Genomic DNA, 23292 nt, shown 5'->3' on the forward strand with positions numbered 1-23292 from the left:
GGTCTGCAGCGCAATCCCCAGCCATCTGACTCTCTATGTTAAGTAAGTCTCATAAATTATGGCGATAGCTGCGCTTTGTACGACTCCCAATCACCAAATTTTGCATTTGGACCAAAAAAAAAAAGTTTTGCACCTTTTATTACTAGAAAACAGGAATAAAACTATTCCAGCGTCAGGATTTTCTTAAAAAGTTTATTAGGTAAGTATAAAAATATATAGCAATATTGTCACTGCCCCGCTGGGAAATATTAGCATAGCCAACGCGTTTCAGACGCGTAATCATTGCATGGTTAGAGTAATCATCATCTTAATTTTTGTTTTTATCCCATAAATCAATATTACATGGGAAAATAATTCACTTTGTAATGCATATTATTAGAGGAAGCCACTTCTTTCTCTGTAATGCATCTTTTAGAGGAAGCCACTTCTTTCTCTGTAATGCATCTTATTAGAGGAAGCCACTTCTTTCTCTGTAATGCATCTTATTAGAGGAAGCCACTTCTTTCTCTGTAATGCATCTTATTAGAGGAAGCCACTTCTTTCTCTGTAATGCATCTTATTAGAGGAAGCCACTTCTTTCTCCTCCTAGACGTCTTTCATTCTCAAAATTCTCAATTCCCAGGTAAAATCTATCTTAAGTGAATGCAGATTTTTCCCATGACTGAGATAAGAAATGACAGTTGGTGCTCATATAACATCTTCAGAACTTACAGAAGAATGTGTCTAGCTCCGCCCCATCTGCATAGAATTTTAAAAGCACCAACTGCCGTTTCCTATCTCCGTAATGTGAAAGTCTGTCTTTACTGAATAAAGATTTTACCTATAAAATTATAGTGGAACATCAATCGAGGAGGATAAAGAAGCAGATGTCTCTCGGTAAGATGTATAACAAAGTTGCTTATTTGCTTGTGTAGTATGGATTTTATGAAATTAAAATGATGGTTACTCTTCAAGTTGTTTGGTTTGATATTGAGTCAGCCTGGAAGAAAGATGTCTATAATGTATGGTCATATTCACTTTTGTTGCCATTTTAAAAAATAAAATTGACAAACCATTGCGCCAGGTAACAATGGATTAATAGCGTTTTTCCTCCTTGCAGGCTGGCCTCCTGGCACCTGCCCAGTTGGAGCAGGTACAGCAGCGGATTAAAGATTTGTTGGTAGTAGTCCGGCCTAATGCAGTAGCTTTGGTGGATGCATTTGACTACACAGACACCCAACTGGGCGGTGTACTTGGGAGATATGATGGAAATGTCTATGAAAACATGTTCGAATGGGCAAAGAAGTCCCCCCTGAATAAAACACAGGTAAGGACTTTTCCACAAATCTATAAATATGTTACATAATTCCTAGATTAGAGGTTTAATGACTTTAATACCCTTGGGTGGTAAATGAGTAGGACTAGTTCCACCACTGTGAAGAAGGGTAATATCAGCAAAGGTCTACAGCAAAAAAGGACAAAAGTTTAATAGTAACTACATTTTTTTTTTTCATGAATCAACAGCACAAGTGAAGATGAAAAACCTTGCAATACATTAGAATAATGAAATATTCTCAACACACACTTTTTGGTCACTTTTTGACTCCTATACAGATTATTCGAAAAACTGTTCAAGTCTTTTTTCACTGAGGGGGATGACATTACATCTGCTATCCTTAAAATTGAAACCGCAAAACGAACAGGAATAAAATGTTAAAAGTATAAGTGCAGGGAGAAAAAAATGCAGGATTATAAGTTATTGATGCTCTTAGCCTTTATACAGCTTGTATACATCTAGTTCTAAAGTTAATATAAGGCCAGGTTCACATTGCCTTATGGCAGTCCGTTTAACGGATTGCGTTACAAAGCGGCATTAACGCGATGTAATGCATCCGTTAACGCACCTATAGACTGCCATAATGTAGCGCTAACTCATGTGATAATCGGCATGTGTTAGCGATGTGCCGTCATGCTGTGACGGACCCTCGGACGTGGTCTACAGCATTCAAGGGTCCGTCACAGCTAGCGCAGCTGCTCCAACGCGATCAGAAAAAAGAGTCCGTTTAACTCATACGTTGAATGAACTGCCATAACGCTATGTGAACCTGGCCTAAGGGTCCTCAGATTTTTATTTTTATTTTTTTTCTTTACCTCCTCCAGCTGTTGGGTCACTCTGCCTCTCTTTTGCTTTCATTTTATCCCTTTTGACTTTTTTCCTGTTTGGCTGCTTTGTGACAGTATATTACTCGTGTCAGTGTTGCTGCATTGGACAACCATCATCGGCTAAAGTAATCTGCACATGAGCAACATTACATGATCTTTTTATGTATTAAAACTAATGTTTCTTCTTTTTGTTTCCAAGGTTCATGCGTCCTTCCATAAATATCTGAAACCTCTTCAGTCCAAGCTGTGATTCATCTTCTAAAGAGAAGGGAAATGGGAGCAACACAATTCACTGTATAATTTTTTAGCTTTCTTTGTAAAGATCTTTTCTCCCATTGATTACCTTTAAAGTAATGTTAAGTAGGAGGAGTAAGTCTATGGGAACGGTAATGGTTTTCTGCTAGCGTCACTTTATATTTTCAACAGTCTACCTGCCCTAATAACATACATTCATTTTTTTTTTGTCTAAATCTTATCTTGATTTTAAACACCCACCCTTTCTCTGTTATTCGAGGGTGCAACCTTCAGGATTATGGGGTCTCTAGCCATTAGACATCATTCATATTTTAAATAGTTTTCTGCCTAAATGAACTACAAAATATCTTAGAAGTTGTTGGATAGTCTAGACAAATGGTAACTATTATATTTCACTATACTGTCTGGCAACAAGCTACAGGGCCAAAAAAGATTGTCATGTCGCCATTTTGGAAACTGGTGACCTACTATAAAGTGTAATTAATGCAATAATGTACGTAACAGTCTGGATTTCTTATGTGTCTGCGTCATTATTCCATTGAATAGGTGGCAGTGTGTCTGTCTATACTTTATAAAGAAATTACAGAGGTTGTCACTTTATAGACAAAAAAAAACATGCCCTAAGCTGTGACGTTGTGTTGGGAGCATCATAAGTCCCTGATGTTAAACCTACAATGTGCCATTGGCATCATGAATCCGAGAGGCTATATCATAACAAGTTTCATTGTTTTCCTTCCTCTGCACACACATAGGAAGTCAAGCAGAACCAGTTGAGTAGAAACTAGTGGACCCCACCCTTATGATTAATTTGTTTAGTCTTCTTGGTGCCCTGTTCAGACTATATTTTGTCTGAAATGCAACACCATTTAAGAAAAAAAACCTACATATTTGTAATGATGGAGTCTGTCACATATTGGTGCTCAGGGGCAGCACAAAAGCAGTGGAGAGTAGAGTTGAGTTCTCCAATGAGCAGTAAAGTGCTTCCCGAAATGACTGCTAAAGAGATACTGATAAGGAAGAGGCATCTACCAGCAAAGCGTTGATGGGAAGATGCATACCCTATCTCTGACACCTACGTAGTGAAGCAAGCAAGGTTGGAGATGGAATATTTCACAGCAGCATTGAGACACAGGTTGCGGCCTAGCCATAAGAAAGGTAGATGGGCCACTTGCTGATGAGGCACCCCCTCGTGGTGTGGGAGGGAGATGTCTGATCACAATAGAAGGCTGGTGATGGATCGCCTAAGAGGACCTCCCAAATCACAAACCAACCCCAAAAATGCTACATAAGGAAGGTGATAAATGATGTAAAAACAACTTCCCAAGAGCAATGGAGAAAAGGAGCTAAGCTGCAAGTAGCAAGCTATGACAAGTGAGGAGACTGACCCTAGGGAGAAAAAATAGAGGGAAACCCTAAACTGACCCAGGGGAAAGCTGGAAAAAGTCACTATTCCTTGGGAAATGGGTATGAAAGAAGAGGAAATGACATATTCAACTGTCTTGGGGCAACTGCTGCGTCACCTAGGGATAACTGTGGTACTTTGGGGAAATCTGCACTCTGCTGCAGTAGTGGCCATGGAGGGGGCAACTGACGAGTGTAATAGTGGTGCTCACAGGCCAATGCATTACTGTAGAGTGCTTGGTGTGATCTCCCTTAGATAATGAAAAGAAGGTGAGAGACAGCCAAATCATCTAACAAAAAGTAAATTCTCTTACCCCACATGAAAAAAGTTGCTGCATAACTGATTAAGGTTGTGTCTGCCTATGACAGACAGACACAAGTCTTGAACTGCGCTGCCTAGTATCTGAGGCGAGGCCATAGACATTTTTTTTTTTATCTAACGTGTCATCCTCCTTAGGGCAAGGCTTTACACTATCAACAAGAAATCATCTTTTCTAGTCTTATCTTGGAGTTGCTAAAGCAAGTAATGCTTAAACCTGCATATTCTTTGTTTTGTTTTTTAAGATTAAGGTAATTTTAGAAAATAAACTTTTTTCTACTACATCTCATTGTAGGAGATGGAGCAACAATAACATTAGTTCTTTTTGGTTTTAAATCTGTTCACCTATTGCCTACCAAAAACAACTATATTGTAATATGCAAATAAGGGTGCTTTTTGGCAAATGCTTCCGTACCCTCTTACACCCACTTATTTAGATCACAGCCACTCCTTTTATATTGATTAATAGTGCTGGCTTTATTTGTCTCCTCTGCTATCGCTTCAGTGCAGCAGTGAGCTCACACATCACTCATTGCTACACCATGATACCCCAGAGATGTCAACAGTGGAGAAAGAGTAATTAGGGGACTCACTCCTGCAAGCAAGAGGATGAAAGACACCTTTGGAAGGTACCACACTCCTGAGGGAAGAACTAGGAAAAGCTAATAATACCAGAGAAAAAAAGGAAGTAGAATCGGCTATATAGCAGTGATGGCGAACCTTTTAGAGACTGAGTCTCCAAACTGCAACCCAAAACCCACTTATTTATCACAAAGTGCCAACACGGCAACTTAACCTGAATACTGAGGTTTTAGCTTAGAAAAAACAACTTGTACCTAGAGCAGGCAAGGAAATCCGAAAACAGGCAGGGCCAACAGAGAGCAAGCATGCATATCAGAGAAGGCAGGGGTAAAATATAGCAGGCAGACACATCGGAGCAGGCAGGGGCAACCGAGAGCAGGCAGACGTATCAGAGCAGGCAGGGGCATCCGAGAGCAGGCAGACGTATCAGAGCAGGCAAGGCCAACCAAGAGCAGCCAGATGTATCATAGCAGGCAAGGGCAACCAAGAGCAGCCAGACGTATCAGAGTAAGCAGGGGCAACCGAGAGCAGGCAGACGTATCAGAGCAGGCAGGGGCATCCGAGAAAAGGCCGACGTATCAGAGCAGGCAAGGGCAACCAAGAGCAGCCAGATGTATCATAGCAGGCAAGGGCAACCAAGAGCAGCCAGACATATCAGAGCAAGCAGGGGCAACCAAGAGCAGGCAGACGTATCACAGCAGGCAGGGGCATCCGAGAGCAGGCAGACGTATCAGAGCAGGCAAGGGCAACCAAGAGCAGCCAGACGTATCAGAGCAGGCAGGGGCATCCGAGAGAAGGCAGACGTATCAGAGCAGGCAAGGGCAACCAAGAGCAGCCAGACGTATCAGCAGGCAAGGGCAACCAAGAGCAGCCAGACATATCAGAGCAAGCAGGGGCATCCGAGAGCAGGCAGACGTATCAGAGCAGGCAGGGGCATCCGAGAGCAGTCAGACGTATCAGAGCAGGCAAGGGCAACCAAGAGCAGCCAGACGTATCAGAGTAAGCAGGGGCAACCGAGAGCAGGCAGACGTATCAGAGCAGGCAGGGGCATCCGAGAAAAGGCCGACGTATCAGAGCAGGCAAGGGCAACCAAGAGCAGCCAGATGTATCATAGCAGGCAAGGGCAACCAAGAGCAGCCAGACATATCAGAGCAAGCAGGGGCAACCAAGAGCAGGCAGACGTATCACAGCAGGCAGGGGCATCCGAGAGCAGGCAGACGTATCAGAGCAGGCAAGGGCAACCAAGAGCAGCCAGACGTATCAGAGCAGGCAGGGGCATCCGAGAGAAGGCAGACGTATCAGAGCAGGCAAGGGCAACCAAGAGCAGCCAGACGTATCAGCAGGCAAGGGCAACCAAGAGCAGCCAGACATATCAGAGCAAGCAGGGGCATCCGAGAGCAGGCAGACGTATCAGAGCAGGCAGGGGCATCCGAGAGCAGTCAGACGTATCAGAGCAGGCAAGGGCAACCAAGAGCAGCCAGACGTATCAGAGCAAGCAGGGGCAACCGAGAGCAGGCAGACGTATCAGAGCAAGCAAGGGGCAACCGAGAGCAGGCAGGCGTATCAGCGAGCAGGCAGAGGCAACAAGAAAGCAGGCAGGGGTACCAGACTACAAATATAAAGGAGCAGACAGAAGGCAGAGGAGAGACACTGGTAAATTGCAGAATCATGAAAGTAGATAGTGTGGAGAGGAAGTAGAGATAGAGAAGAGCAGAGGGATAACAGACAGAACACAGTGCCAGGCCATAGCCTCTTATCTATTATTTTTTTAACACTTTTTTAATAGTCCCCTTATAAACTTAGGACTTAAACCTCCAGTCACTTGATCACTAGTACAATACTTCTGTAGTGCAGTGTATTGTCATCTTACCAATCTACTGTGAAGCCCGGACTGTGGGGATATACATGGCAGACACAGGAGTATCAGAAAGTCTCCAACTGTGATGACAAACCTTCAACATCTTGCAATTAGGGGCCAATGGGATGACAGATGGACCACCCACCGTCTGGCCATTTTGTTTCAGTGGTCCCTGTTAGCTGCAGCATCTATGGGTATACTCAATAGCACACACAGACAGAAAAGGGCACCTGTACAAGAGCAGTATTTGGGCCCTTTACAGTTCAATAGTTCCACTATCACAGGAGTTGCAGCTTTGGAGATGGATGTGGGGCCCCTTTACCTCTTGGGCCCCTGTTCAGCTACATCAATATGTCCGCCTCTGGGTATACTGGCTGTCGTGCACAGAGGATTAATACAGGCTGTGCTATAGTGATTGTTCTTTTCCATTAGCAGTTTGGTTCTTACTAGCCATATGGTGCATCCATAGTCCAGGCCTAGTCCTAGGTTTCCATCTTTGGTATAATCACATTGCACTGTACAGTGCTGGCGCCAGAACAATAGGAGCCCCCACAACTACCTGATACATTCTGGGGCTGATTGAGTCTCAGTTGAAAACTTACTGTATTATTAACATCTCCTCCATGACAGTCCAGGTGATACACCACACAGTATATCCTGGATTATTCAGAACCCCCCCAAAAAAAACACTTCACAGCAACCAATGTGTCCACAATCTGGTGGCTGCGCAATATTCAGAAGGCAACTGTCCCGGAGGCGCTGCACCTCTGTGTGTCCTGCCGAACTGCGCTGCTACCTCAACCCCGATGCAGAGCTCCCCCTGCAGGCGCTAGTGCTGAGGCGAGGACACCCGTGCCTATAGGGAAGGCTCTGTGTGCCCCCTCTGACATGAGTGCTAAAGGCTCGCCACCACTATATATATACTGTAGTATAATAGGCAGTATGTTGCACAGTTCACCCATCTAATCATTGCGCAGTAAAAAATATCTGAAACAAATCACTGAAAAAAGAGCAGAAACAGCATAGAAATGCCTGTATCAGAACATATAGATAGCAGCATCTAATAAGGAGCACCCACCGACCACTGCCACATGAGGGAATTTCTGTGCAACGTATGGATCATGTCCCATGAGAGTGGCTGGGAGACCATGACCAGTCCACTACAAGCCCTTAGGGGCTACACATTGAGTGTGCTGTGTTTGTGAGGTAGGATGGGAAGTGGGATGTGTGGACCCAGAGTTATGTATACCTCAGGGGGATTTAAAATCCATTAATGCAGACTGTTGTGGTGGGAACTCGCTGTCATTGTTACACGGACACTAAATTATTATAAGCACAGCAGTTACTCGGTTGCCAACTTATTTTCTGATGGAAGAATGTATGTATTATCTGTATGTAAAACCGCAATTCCAACAGCAAAAAAATTAGGATACTGTGTAAAATGTAAAGAAAGCAACAAACAAGAATGCAATGATCTGGAAATCTCATAACCATATTTTATCCGCAACAGAACATAGAACACAGATCAGAAGTTGAACATTGGATATTTTCCATTTCATTTGAGAAAAAAAAACTCATTTTTAAATTTATGAGAGCAACATATCTAAAAAAAAAAGTTGGGACAGGGCCATGCCTGCCATTGTGTAGTATTTCCTCTAGTCTTTCCAATAGTCTGTGAAACTAAAGGGAACCTGACAGCTGATGGATGCTGTTCATATCACGAGTACCATGAATCAGAGACCGGCTCCATTTACAGGCATGTATTTTTCATTCTGAAATGCTGCGACTCCTCTGCGCCCTACTCCCCTAGACCAACTGTCCTCTGTGTGTATAGAGAGGAGTCGGGCAAATTAGCACATCATGTAGCCAATTTTGGAAGAAAACAACAAGAGTACTCCAAAGCATTAAAAGAATTAGAAGGCGGTCAGGGTATACCAACAATGAGAATATGCTCAAATACACTGACCATGACAAAAAAGGTAGTGGATTAGTGGACAACCTCTTTAAGCTTGATGCTTCTTTCCTTTCTCTCCAGATGTTCCAGTACTTCGAAGTAGACAAGAAATGTGTGTGGTCTGACATTCGCACATGCGCAGCTCAATTACGGTGTTATACCGAAGTCAGCAATATGGCTCCTGCCCATGTGTAACATGTAATGTCAGAGAGATGTCTTATTTAAAGCGCTTCTTCCTACCTGGCTGTGTGCTCTTTCCAGGAAGATGTCCCCTCTATATGCAGAGGTAGTTTTAGGCACTTGGTAACATTTGACCTTTCTTGCGGCATTATTTTTTGCTTTTGGATGTAGGAGCCTAACAAAACAAAATCAAGGCATAGACTACCTTCCTCCTACAGCCATCCATTAGCTGATAAATAGGGCCAAGACATATGTTTCATCTTTTTGAAGGGAGGGAGCCATATCAGGAGACAATCAGAAGCTTCAATCAGTTGGTTCAAGATATCAGAAGCTTTTCATGAGTTAAAGGGTTCTTCAAGAAAAAGGGCAAAAAAAAGCATACAGAGGCAACTCCTCAAGTGAGGATTTCATATCTTCTGACAGAAGGCAAAAGCACTTCAGACACGTCTAATGATTTCTCTATAAATGACCTATACTTATTTCCAAGTGAACCAGTACCATCTCTTATAAAGGTTGATAAAAAAGCAGTGGAATCTAACAAAGACAGACTGTAAAGCATGGAAGCAAAGATTGTTAAGATAGACTATTTTCTGTACATCCTATTGTAGGGGAAGTGGACAGATGTACGGACCTGTCTGCAGCAGGAAGGGTTAATGTACAATATGCTGGACATGGACTGCTGTATAGGAAGGTGGGAGACAGCTACTCAGAGGGGAAGGAATGATGTTGTAGTACACGGTTTTTGCCACTAGCGGGAGACCAAGGACAGCAGAAATGAAGGAAGGTGTAGTACTGCAGTTTGGCCACAAGATGGGAGAAGGGAGCAGTGAGAGCAGGGCTTAACATCAGCTTATGGCTCCGAAAACGCAGTCATGGGGGGCGGGATTACAAGGACTCTAGGGGGAATTCCCAGGGAGGGGATATATAGAAGGCAGAGAGTTATAGAAGGGTCAGTCCAGAGAGGGAAGCTCAGAAGAGAAGACTAAAGGAAGAGCCAGGAGAAGCTCCAGGAAGGACTGTTGAGGAAGACGGTCAGGGGGGTGACCCTGACAGGAGAAGCCGCAGACAGAGAGAGTGCCTGGGGGTACCACAAGACGGACGGACTCGGGCAGGCGAAGCGCTGTGTTGGTAGGCCTAGGGCAGCCACAGTGAAAGAGCCGCGAGGGACGTCATAGAGGAGAGGAGGTAAGTGAAGGCACCCGGGCCTGTGTGCGGAGTTGAGCAGCTGCTGTGTGGTGCTGCGAGTTTGTCGTGCAGCTGCTGTGTGGTACTGCGGGTTGTGAGAGTACGACCAATAAAGAGGACCTGTTGGACGCACCTTGGACTCTGTCTCAAGTCTGTTCACGGTGAAGAAAAGGGTCACCCCCGAGTCGGCTCACCTACCTACACTAGTATAAATAATTGTCTTCAGAATGAATGAGCAAAGCCAGAGAAAAAGATGGATCTGGGAGATAGGTTCAAAGCTATATATAAAGTTGATCATAAGCAAACTTCAGCCTGGGAAATCCCTTCTAAGGTTGAAGAGTACTACCTTCTCAAAAACTCTATTGACAAAAAAGTGGATTCTCTTCTGACAAAGAATTATATAGTGGCTCCTCCACCTCTAGAGTCTCTTTAGCAATTGTTCCGGATGTCAGAGTTATAAGTATATAATTTAATTAATTGTGAAATGATTTGGGATAAGGTGTCATACGAAAAAGAGATTTTGGATAGATTACAGGTTATTAAATCTGCTGCAGTCTTTTCTATGTGATGCAACGCTTAACTCAGCAAGGAGAGCATTGTGGATAAAGCAGTGGTTGGCTGATATGCTATAAAAAAAACAACATTCTGGTTTCCTGCTCTTTTACCCTTTAAGTCTGTTTGGTTTGCAATTGTAAGATATACTCAAATGTCTAGGGGAAGGTAAGGGTTTCTCTTTTCCACAACTCAAAAGAACCTTAAAGTCTTTTTGCACTCAAAGGGGAAGGTCCCTGTCACACTGCAGCTATGCAGGTAACTGCAACTTCCAATAGATAGCAATAGAGTGGAAGGATGGTAACAAGCCAGCAAGAGCAAACCAGCAGTGCTACAGCGAAGCTAAGACCAGGTGGCAGCAGAATAGTCAAACAAGCCAAGTCAAAACCAAGACAAAGGGAAAAAACAAGCAGAGTCAGTGGATAGCCAAAGGGTCAATACCAGGCAAAAGGCAGAAGTACCAGGGACCAGAGGCAACATTAAGTCAGAGTCAAAGCCGAGTCAAACACTCAGAAAACACTAAGACGAGATGGGCAGAGAGGGAGGAACAGACACAGGCAATGTCAGAAAGCGCAGCAGGAAAAATCAGGGTACTACCAGAGTCAGATACGCCGTAGGCAAAAAATATAAGTGGCATGGCCTGCAGGACGCAGCAGGAAGAAATAGCAGACCTGAACCCAAAACGAGGCCAGGCAAAGTTAACCCTTGACATGATCAGCCCGGGAAAGGGGCAGACAGGACAAAACCCAGACTGGATCATGAAAGTCCCAGAAAAATTATAATGAAGATACTCTAAAAGAAAACTGTTCAGACTAAAGTCTGATTTGGACACCACAAAAAAAGAAATTGTCCTTCCGTGAAGCATCATTTTGACATTCTGGTCTTTGTTTGTTACATCAACAAACAGGGAGAAACCAGGAGTTCATCTCTAGCAGCACAATGTTGGTGGATCTTCAATTAGGTGGAGACTAATCTCAATATTTCAGTTATTCACATTCAAGGGGCTTACAATGTCAGCGCAGTCTGGCAACAGGATACATCCGGGGGAATGGAGTCTGAACAACAAAGTATTCTTACAGGTTCCCAGCAACATTTTGTCCTCCCGATACGGACATCATAGCCACATGTCAAAATGCGAAGACTTGCTGGTTTCTCTGGAGGGGAATGCTGATTTATGTATTTCCTCCAGTTCTTTTAATACTGAAAGTGCTGAACAAGATCAAGGAAGAAGAATCAGAGGCAATAGCGATCATTCCCTTATAGCATCACAGAGCTTGGTTTCACCGCTTTTTTGGCATGTATCGAAAGGCAAATATTGGTAGTTATCTCCTCTGCCAAACCTGTCGTGCTTGGGGCAGAGGGACACAGTCTGGAATCTATGCCACATTGCATCCATAACAACAACTAGCTAAACTGAAAAACTTTTGACATTAACGGCCTTTGTTAATATAGCTAGTAGCACAATGACACACTATCTGAAACATGCACAGTGCTCATGATATAAATACATGATTCTAATATAGTCAGCAGCACAATTGAAATGCTCAAGGTTTAAATACAGCCAGCAGCACAATGACACTTCATTTGAAGCATGTATATAGCTCTTAATGGGAATTTGACTTCATTTTGTCAATCAAGGTAGAAGCACTATGTCACTTTATTTATTACATACCCACAGTTCATGATCTCTACATCAATTTCTATTTATGTAAAACTCAACAAGACAGTTATTGGATCTATGTAGCGCTTCAGTACTCTATATTGAAAGTGAGCACATAAAAAAGATAAATCCAGCAGTCACCCGGCAATTTGTTATTTTTTCCACATGATTCAGGGTTATATTATATAACTGATGATGTGTATGGTGCATATTCTAGATTGTGTACTTCATAGTGAAAAAGAATCATTTAGGAGTTATTCTGTCTGTAGAATTTCTATATAATCTGCTACCTAAATACATTGATGTTGTGCAATACTTGTATACTGAACAATGGTATTTGTGTCCCTCATGTGTCAGCACCTTTCTGATTTTAATAGCAGATTTTAAATATATCTAATAACAGATTTATTTTTATACTATCTTGAGTTATATTAGTCTTTACTAGGTTAAAATTCGGAAACCTGGTATGTGGTAGTTTGTACAATGTCAGTGCAGTCTGGCAGCAGGATTCATCCGGGAGAGTGGAGTCTGAACAACATAGTATTCGCGCAGTTTACAAGCAAGATTTTGTCCTCCCGATATGGACATCATAGCCACATGTCAAAATGCAAAGACTCGCTGGTTTCTCTGGAGGGGCATGCTGATTTAATTTAAAACCCCTTCATGACCGCCAATACGTATATTTACTGACCTGAGATATAAGGGAATATCATCCCCATACAGGTGACAATCCAGCAGCTGTCGGCTGTCCACGATATCTGACAACTTGCTGTATCACAAATGATCGGTGTTAGCACCATCCATATCTGTTTAACCCCTTAGTTGCTGCTGTCAAAAGGGACAACATCAAATAAATGGTTACTAGATTGTGGGGGCTTGCACTTTAATCTAATTGACACACTGAGATCATGATTGTGTGGTCCTGATGTTTGCCATAGCAGTTCATGGCCAAATAGCGGCCTTAAGGCCCCTTTACATTTAGCGATGCACCAGCGATCCCGACCACGATACGACCCAGTCAGGATCGCTGGTGCATCGCTAAATGGTCGCTAGTGAGCTGCCAAACAGGCAGATCTCACTAGCGATGCAGCAGCGCTCGGCGGTCGCTCTTACTTTTCAGACGCAGCGAGGGTGTCCGTCTTCCGCCTGTGTCCATGGCTCGCTCTTCGGCGCCAGCAGGAAGCCGACGACAAGAAATGGACCAGGCTGATCTCATACGATCAGCGATAGCCAGCGGGGGAGTCGGTCGGAGGTAAGTATCACATGTAGCGATATCGCTGCTGCATCACAAAATCGGTGACGCCTTAGTAATATTGCTAGCGATATCGTTATGTGTAAAGCTACAGCGGCCAGTTCAGAAGTTAGTGACGTTTAGGTGGTGAACAAACACTTTTTCATTCCGGCTATACCACTTTGCATTAATTCCTGAAAATCACCTGAAGGGTTAATAAACTACCTGACAGCAGTTTTCAATATGTCAGGGGGTGCAAGTTTTAAAATGGTATCATGTTTGGGGTTTTCCAATATATAGCACCCCTAAAGTCACTTCAAACTTGGATAGGTCCCTCAAAAAAATAAATTTTGTAAATTTCCTTGAAAAAAAATGAAAAATTATTGCTACATTTTTAAACCTCCTAAAAGGCTAACAAAATAAATTAGCGTTTTAAAAATGGTGCTGATGTAAAGCAGACATGTGGGAAATGTTATTTATTAATGTTTTTCTGTGGTATGACTATCTGGATTAAAGGGATAATCATTCAAAGTTTGAAAACTGCAATTTTTTTTACATTTTTGTCAAGTTTCTGATTTTTTTTATAAATAAACATAAAATATATCAATCTAAATTTATCACTATCATAAATTATAATGTGCCACTAAAAACAGTCTCAAAATCACTGGGATTTGTTGAAGCATTTCAGAGTTATGACCCCATAAAGTGACATTGGTCAGAATTTAAAAAATTGGCCCGGTCACGAAGGGGTTACGTATTTACACCAGCTCCATTAATCCTGAAAGTGCGGAACAAGATCAAGGAAGACACAGAGCTTGGTTTTACCACTTGTTTGGCATATATCGAAAAGCAAATGTTGGGAGCGGTCTCCTCTGCCAGATCTGTTGAACTAAGGGAACAACTATCATCCAGAACCAGCCAGAGTGCATATGATGGCATGGAGATTATATGGGAAAATTGAATGGCTTAGGGCCTCACAGAGTAAGTTTTATCAACTTTGGCCACTGCAAGGTTAGCTAGACTATTCCAGGATTTGGAGAATCTATACCTTCTGGTGCTCTTCTGAACAGATGAATTGTACGGGGGGGGAGGCTTGGATGATGAAGACATCGTGACAATAGGGGCGTTGTTATGATGTTATTTGTAGTCTTATGTATTAATGTTTAAGGCTGTCCCTGGTAATGCGTGAGGTCTGTCCACTGGGATACCACACTAAGTACAGGAATATAGCTTGCACTACACTAGGGATTTAGATAGTAGAGTTGGGATTAGCCCACAGTTTGGGAGGGGTTAGAGCAGGTTTTATAGTAAAAAGGTTTTCAGGGTTGGGGGAACTTTAGTTCAGTTCAGTGTGAGAATCTAGGACTCAGTCAAGTGCAAGTTCAGTGAGAAGTCAGAACAAAGGAGTGGAGTGGAGAGTAAAGCTGGACAAGACAGTGTTAGCAGGAGCAAGAAGAGGTAGATGCAGCAGTACTGAATGGGTGCTGTCAAGTTTCCCCACAGCATGAGGACACAGTCTGGAGTTCGTCAGAATGCCGGGACTGTCTTGGCTGGAGGTCCGGAAGGGGTATTGAGAGCCATACCCCTGCCCTCTCTGTGAGGAAAATGTCAGCTGGGACGGAGAGAAATGAAAGGTTGGTGTTCCTCAAGGAAGCTGTTATGCCAGGAGGAGAGTCCCTAGGGCCAGCTAGGACAGTTGGGCTAGAGACAAGTCAGGCAGAATTGAGACGAAGACTGTCAGGCCAGGAAACAAAGGAAACATCACTAAAATGGGACTATGTCTTATTCTGTATGCTGCAGCCATGTGTAATCGAATTGCACAGTAAAGCTGAACTTGTTAACCCGGACCTAACGTCTACTGTCTTGTCTGAAGCTACAGCCGGACACGATCCAATGGACGAGTAGGTAGAAGGTCCTTCTGAAGGGACAGTGAGTAAAGAGCAAACTCCACCACACCACACTCTCCTGACTGACTCCCTTATAGAAGAGGGGTTTCAGGGCAACCGGAACTCAGTTCCAGCCCACAGCAAACTGGCCTCCTTCAGAATCAGAGCTCTATAGCCTCCATTTTGTAGTTTTTCCAATCTGGATTCAGTAAGGGTTCAGAGCTCAACATCCTTAAAACTCCCTTTTTGGCCATGAAAGCCTACCTGGTCTTTCTCAAGTCACCTATCTGCTCTTTCTCAAGTCACCATCTTATTTGTACATTGTTTAAATCTATTAATCCTTAGACCACCTTTCCCGGATCCGCTGCTTTAGTCTTAGTTCTCAAAGTCTTTCAAGATTTTCTTTTTGAACCAGATCAGACTTCCATTTAGAATCTACCCTATAAGCTCTATTTTTATCAGCTATTACTACTGATAGGCAGTAGTAGAGCTTACGAGTCTGTCCAAATCATACTGACATCAGGCTTATGCCAGGATTTATTTCTAAAGTTAATTCGGCCCACAATATCAATCAAGAAGTTGTACTACTGGTCCTATTTCCTACTACTGAAAGTGAAGAGCAACGATGTTTCCATTTGCTAGATGTCAGAAGAATACTTCTCCTGGAATATGGAAAAACCAGAAAAAGATCCATTTTTCCCAGGTGATTTGAATAAGAGGAAAATGTATTTAGAATAAAGTTACAATTAAAAGATATAGATGAAGATAAGCAATAAAAAGATGTATACAGGATTCCTATGAACTTGAGATAGGGCTCTGACCTGTTGCAAAACAAGTATAGTATTTAAATATAAGCTGGTATTTAGCTGGTATACAGCTGGCCTATATTGGCAATAATAGACTATAATAGCTGTATTATTTTCTTTTATCATCTGTATCTTCAGAAAACACAGACTATTAGAAAGGAAGATATTCTGTTTTGTTCAGTTTAGGGGTCTAAACCAATGCAAGAAAGACATACAAAAACACTTTCAGAAGATGGAGCAGAGATTTCATCTGTGATACTTATCTGCTTAATCACAGAGATGGACCTCTGTCAATCAGAGCTCACAACACTCGGGCACCTTCCACATCTTGGTCTGGATTGGTGCATGGTCCATTAGAACAGGGTTCCCCAACTCCAGTCCTCAAGGCCCACCAACAGATCATGTCTTCAGGATTTCCTTTGTATTGCGCAGGTGATGCAATTATTACCTGAGCAATACTAAAGGTACTGTCACACTAAGCGATATCTCTAGCAATATCGCTATAACTTGTGACGTTATAGCGATATCGCTGTGTGTGATACTTACCTACGACCGGCTCCCCCACTGCTTATCGCTGATCGCGCGAAAACAGGCTGGACCGTTTCTCGTCGTCAGCTTCCTGCGGCGCTTCCTGCTGTGAGGACGAGCGACGAGGGTGGAGCCAGGCGGGAGGACGCAGGATCGCCTAGTGTGACAGGTAAGTAGCGACCCCCGACCCCAGCGATGTCGCTGGTGAGATCTGCCTGTGTGGCAGCTCACTAGCGACCACTTAGCGATGCACCAGCGATCCTGACCGCGTCATATCGCTGGTCGGGATCGCTGGTACATCGCTAAGTGTGACAGTACCTTAAGGAAATCCTGAAAACATCATCTGTTGGTGGGCCTTGAGGACTGGAGTTGGGGAACCCTGCATTAGAAGACATCTGCAGAGCCGCCTCCTTGTCATCTATGTCTACCTTTGTGAAGGTTAGATCATGTCTTTGATACATGGGTTTCAACCTTCGGCAAAATGGAGCCTGAGCAAGCAGTTGTTTCCTGTTCTCTCCCCTTAATATTTACTTATTACTTTTTAAATCCCGTTATGTGCAGCCATAGGACGACCTGGTAGAAATAATATTTACTCACCTGGAATTTTCATTTCTTGGAGTCTGTAGGCAGTACAGTTTTCTTTTCCTTTTTTTAAATTATATTTGTTATTGCTGCAATAACATGTGGTGTGATATATTCTTACTCCCTTTATTGAGTAGGGTAGAGGGAGGTTTTTTAGTTAATTGTGGCGAAATATTTTAAATACCTAACCTCTCCTCTGTTCTGACCAAAGGTAGGGTATTAACCAATTACCTGCTGCCTATGGACTCCAAGAAATGGAAATTTCAGGTGAGTAAATTGTAGACTGTAAATGCACTGCATATAAATAATATACTGTACATGGCTATGTTGCAGGGTTATTCCTATGATTAAAAGTTACAAGGTATCCAAAGAATATGTTATAACTTGAGAATCAGTGTGAACTCCCACTTATCCAAAGAAATGGGGCTCTGAAATACCCCAATGGAACAGAAAACTTTTTAAGAGTCCAAGAACTTTGATCTAAACCAGAGTGTGCTTAAATAAGTGACAAGTGACACAAAAAAGTGCACTAGGATACAGTCAGACGCAGCCCTCTCCAAAAGAGAAAGGCCCTGTCCCTCCGAGCCAGAAGACCACAGTGAGGGTGAGAAGCTAGTGGTCTCCCCTAACTGAACCCAATGAAGACCCAAGCGAGAACTAGAATCCATCCAGGTCGGCTCCTTTTCTGAAAGAGGAGAGCCAGGGATCAGATGAAGGAACAAAACACTGGTTGTGCAAATGGGCCACAACTTCATTCATTTTTAAGAGGCTCCTGGAAAAAGCTGTACAATGCACTTTGCTATCTCATCAGCAGTCTCATAGAGAATGGAGTGCATGCGTGGCCACGAATTGGTTTGGATGCGGCATTCCAGAGTCCAACTCTGAAATGCCGGACCCCCATTAATCCAAATGTTGTCTCTTATCCTTTGGACACTTGACAATCCTAAATGTTGGGAAAACCCCTTTAAGACTATATTCACGTTAATATTGCTGTGACGCTGGTGGGTGTTGGGCCCCCTATGCCATGGGCTTACCATGGCAGGGCATGACTAAGTGTCTACCAGGTATTCACTAGTGCCTCTAATGGTGAGGAGAGGCTGGGCCTCTGGTAGACACCAGGTACCACTCCAGGGCAGTCCCTCCCCAGACCTGCAGCAGCTGACCAGAGGGATAAAAACTCGGGTACGGGTAACAAGTGGGTGAGACAGAAGCGTATTCAGACAGATAGAGGTCAGGGTAGGCAGCACAGTTTCAGACTATGTAGCCAAGGTCAGGAGCAGTGAGATTAGGATAAATGAGAATGCAAGCTGGGTCGATAACAGGTGAGACAAGGCAAGGAAAAGCCTATACAGGGAACTAAAAACTGAGCAGTTGAGAACCTAAGTTCAAGCAAAGAAAGGAAGGTGGATGTCATGATCCAGACCAGGTTTTTCCTGTCTCTCCTTTTCCAGGTCTGGTCATTCAGGGGTTAACTTTTCTCTCCCTCGTTCTCGTGTCATGTCGGCTATTTCTCTGCGCTGCTTCCTGCAGGCAGTGTCAGTTATATTTCCTGCCTAGGGCTTGTGTAGCTGACTCTGGAGAACCCCTGGTTTGTCCTGCTGCAAATAGCTGACTTTGCTTGTGTCTGTGTTTTCCGTCCCTGCTGGTCCCGTCTCTGTGTGTCCTTGTGTGTTTGGATTCCCCATTACCTGATTCTGCTTTGGGCTGACCTGCTCCTGTCTCTTGCTTCTGGTATTTCTACTTCTGACCGGTACTGACCTTTTTGGCTTCCTCTGTTTTAGTATTTCCCTTGGTACTGCGCTACTCTCTAGTATCGACCCGGCTTGTTTGACTACTCTGCTGCCACCTGGTGGTAGCATCGCTGCAGTGCTGCCTGTATGCTCTGTGCAGTACTTCAGCCTTCCCTCCACTATGCTGCCATCTTGTAGAGTGTGCATTTACCTGCAGAGCTGCAGCGTAACATTATAACTGATCAAAGACAGTTTTTTTATTTCCTTTTTGCTATGGATCCGCTTTGTACCCTTGCGGATCAGATGTCAAATTTGACTCAAATGATGCAGGACTTGTTTGTGGAACATATAACTCTGGCTACTTCCCATAATCAACTCCAGAGGGATCTTACTGAGACGGTTAAGTCTGTTCAGGATTCTGTGACACAATTAGCCTGTAAGCACTCAGACTCCATAGATGTCTCTTTACACTCTCCTGAACCTACAGTCAGGCTCCCTGATATTTTCTCCGGGTAAAAAGAAAAGTTCTGTACATTCAGAGAGAGTTGTAAGCTGCTTTTTTCCCTTATACCCAGACCTTCAGTAGATGAGAGTCAACGGGTGGGGATAATTATTTCTTTACTCCGGGAGGGTCCTCAAACTTTCTCTTTTTCTTTCCCTATGACTGCCCCTGAATGTGTGTCTGTGGATAAGTTCTTTGAGGCTTTAAGACTGATTTGCGATGAACCAGACCGGGACAGAGTGGCAGAGAACACGATCATGGGTCTCTCCCAGGGTAAACTCACTGCCGAATGGTATTGTTCGGAGTTTAGACGGTGGTCCACCGAAGTGTCTTGGGATGACTCTGCGTTAAGATGTCAGTTCAGGAGAGGACTGCCGGTCATCTTAAGGACGCTCTGGCTCTCCATCCACCTCCCAACTCCTTGGAGGAGGCCATTCGTATGGATCGGAGGTTGCGGGAGAGAGGAGTAATCCAGCCAGAGGATCCTATACATCTTGGTAAATCCGAAGTGATGCCCTATATGGAACCTATGGAGGATGGGGCCACAAGCCTCAAGGAGAATGGAAGTTATGTTTTTACTGTGGAAGTCCGGGATATTGGAAAAATGACTGCTTTCTTGTCCACCAACTAACAAGCCGCCGAGTCTGGGTGATTGTCAAGGCGGTCACTCAGACTCTCAGGTACTTTTTTTTTCATTCCAAAAAGTTTTGTTAAGGGGGCTTTATACATAGCGATATCGCTAGCAATATCGCTAAAGCGTCACCGATTTTGTGACGCAGCAGCGATATTGCTAGCGATATCGCTACATGTGATACTTACCTCCGACTGGCTCCCCCGCTGACTATCGCTGATCGCGCGAGAACATCCTGGGCCGTTTCTCGGCGGTGGCTTCCTGCTGGGCTTCCTGCTGGCGCCGACGAGCGACGCGTGGACGCGGGTGGAGGACGTCATCATCGCCGCGTCTGACAGGTAAGTAACGACCGTTGCTGCGTCGCTGCTGAGATCTGCCTGTTTGGCAGCTCACTAGCGACCATTTAGCGATGTACCAGCGATCCTGACCGGGTCATATCGTGGTCGGGATCGCTGTGCATCGCTAAATGTAACGGGGCCCTTAGAGGTGGAACTTTGTTGTGGGGATTGCTTCACACCCACTACAGCTTTTGTGGACTGTGGATCGTCCATGAACTTCATTGACTCAAGTCTGGTATCCAAAAGTAAGATAGGGACAGTTAGGCTTGAGACCCCAATCCATATCATTGCCATTGATAAGACATCACTGGGGAAAAATGTTGTTAAATTTGTCTCATCAGGAACGAATTTCATGTTATGTTCTGGATAATCTTCCAGCAGGACTGATGTTGGGATTCCCCTGGTTGCAATTGCATAATCCTGTTATTGACTGGGAATCTCTGGATATTGTGAAATGGGGTCCTAATTGTTCAAATGGTTGTCTTTCAACTGTGCTTATGGCATCCGTTAATCTGGAGGGTATTCCAGAGAACCTGAAAGATTTTCAGGACGTGTTTTCCGAAAAAGAGGCTGAAGTATTGCAACCCCATCGGCCCTATGATTGTACTATTAATTTTATTCCGGGTGCAAAATTGCCCAAGGCCCGTTTGTACAATCTTTCCGGCCCGGAACGTACTGCTATGACAAATTATATCTCTGAAAGTTTACGCAAAGGTCACATATCTCCCTCTGTCGTTCCGGTGGCCGCTGCATTCTTTTTTGTTAAAAAAAAGGATAGTGGTTTACGCTCTTGCCTCGATTTTCAGGAACTAAATAAAATTACGGTAAGAAATACCTACCCCCTCCCGCTTATCCCAGATCTGTACAACCAATTATCTGGGGCAAAGTGGTTTTCCAAGTTGGACCTCAGGGGAGTGTATAACCTTATCCGTATTCTGGAGAGGGATGAGTGGAAAACGGCATTTCTCACCTCTGAGGGTTTGTTTGAAAATTTGGTCATGCCCTTTGGTCTCACGAATGTGCCAGCGTTTTTTCAGAATTTCATTAATAATGTATTTTCTGACTTCATTGGGAGCTTTATGGTGGTTTATTTAGATGACATTCTTGTATTTTCATCTGACAAAGAATCTCACTTGGGTCAATATTTTCTATTGCCGAGTTCAGAATTGCTCAATCTAGCAATATGAAAAAAAGAATTAATCCAATCGCTAAATGGCATAACGAGAAAAAAATTCAAAACGCCAGAATTACGTTTTTTTGGTCACTGCAACATTGCATTAAAATACAATAATGGGCGATCTAAAGATTGTATCTACACCAGTATAGTATCATTAAAAACGTCAGCTCGGCACGCAAAAAATAAGCCCTCAACCAACCCGAGAACATGAAAAATGGAGACGCTACAAGTCTCAGAAAATTACACAATTTTTTTTAACAAACTTTGTATTTTTTTCAACGCTTAGATAATAAACCTAGACATGTTTGATGTCTATGAACTCGTAATGACCTGGAAAATCATAATGGAAGGTCAGTTTTAGCATTTGGTGAACATGACTAAAAAAAAAATCCAAAAAACAGTTGTAGAATTGCACTTTTTTGCTATTTCACCGCACTTGGAATTTTTTTCCCGTTTTTGAGTAAACAATATGGTAAAACCAATAGTGTCGTTCAAAATTACAACTCGTCCCTCTAAAAACAATCCCTCACATGGCCATATTGACAGAAAATTGAAAAAGTTATGGCTCTGAGAAGATGGGGATGGAAAATCAGAAACGCAAAAACGAAGTAGGGCTGCGGCACCAAGGGGTTAAACTAGTGCTGTCTATTTCACACAACAGATGAGACTTTGCGTGGCAAAATGCTTGTGAACTAGCACTAGTACTTTTATTAGTCAGTATGCTGTCTAAATGCAGTCATAATGCACAAAAAACAAAATATACACTGCTCAAAATAATAAAGGGATCCAAAGAAAAAAGGTCGCACTCTGCGAGATAATAGTGATGATTTATTGACACAAAATTACATGTCACGTCGGGGATGTGATAACAAGAGTGTCAAATGGCTGACAACGGCCGTTTCGCGCTACTCGAGCGCTTCCACGGGTCAAAGTGCAGGGGGAAATGACGGATTCTTAAGCAAATCATGTCAGGGGGGAGATCCTACCCCTAAATATATAAGAGACTTGAGGTCTTTACTTAGGCAGTATGTTATAAAAAATACTATTTCTGAAAAAAAGGCAGAAAAATTATTACCTGAATTTCCCACACGTCCTCACTGGTACCACGTACCAAAATTACATAAATCCCTCTCTTGTCCTCCAGGTCGCCCCATTATTTCTGGGATAGGATCAGTGACGGAGGCACTTTCACAATATGTAGATTGGTTACTACGACCACTGCTCACTCAGATCCCGTCTTACATAAGAGACACGTAAGCTTTTTTAGTAGTAATACATGAGTTTGGTTGGCAACCTGGCTTTTTCCTAACATCAATAGATGTAGAGAGTCTGTATACAAGGATTCCTCAACAATTGGGAGTTGACACTATTAGAGAGATATTAGGTACCATAGGGAAAGAACAAGGTTTTATTGATTTTGTCTGTGATGCATTGAGTTTTATTTTAACACACAATGCCTTCACTTTTGATTCAAAATGTTATTGTCAAAATGTGGGAACAGCGATGGGTACACCAGTATCTTGTACGTTTGCGAATCTGTTTTTGGGAGCTTTCGAGGAGAAATATATTTACAACATGCAAAAATATTTTAGACATATTAGACTATACCTCAGATATGTGGACGATGTGTTCATAATTTGGGACGGTACACAAGATATATTTGTGGAATTTGTTAATTATCTCAATGATGTGAACCAAATGAATATGGTATTCACCCATAAATTTGGAGGTGTTAAATTAGAGTTTTTAGATGTCCTGTTGGAGATCAAAGATGATACTATTTGTACTTCGGT

At 43.2% G+C, this 23292-nt stretch overlaps 1 protein-coding gene across 3 annotated transcripts in view; it reads left to right on the forward strand.

Annotated features, from left to right (window-relative positions):
• Positions 1–2907, forward strand: part of ACOX1 (acyl-CoA oxidase 1) — a 39242-nt gene extending 36335 nt beyond the window's left edge. For all 3 annotated transcript variants that reach the window (XM_073587906.1, XM_073587907.1, XM_073587905.1), the window contains 2 exons: positions 1100–1306; positions 2342–2907. In XM_073587906.1, the coding sequence (XP_073444007.1) occupies positions 1100–1306; positions 2342–2392 (258 nt within the window). In that variant the 3' untranslated portion in view covers positions 2393–2907. The remainder of the gene's footprint in view (positions 1–1099; positions 1307–2341) is intronic.
• The last annotated feature ends 20385 nt before the right edge of the window (positions 2908–23292 follow it).

The sequence above is a fragment of the Dendrobates tinctorius genome, unplaced genomic scaffold, assembly GCF_039654945.1.
Source record: "Dendrobates tinctorius isolate UK_male_01 unplaced genomic scaffold, ASM3965494v1 ptg000103l, whole genome shotgun sequence".
Lineage (NCBI taxonomy): Eukaryota > Metazoa > Chordata > Amphibia > Anura > Dendrobatidae > Dendrobates > Dendrobates tinctorius.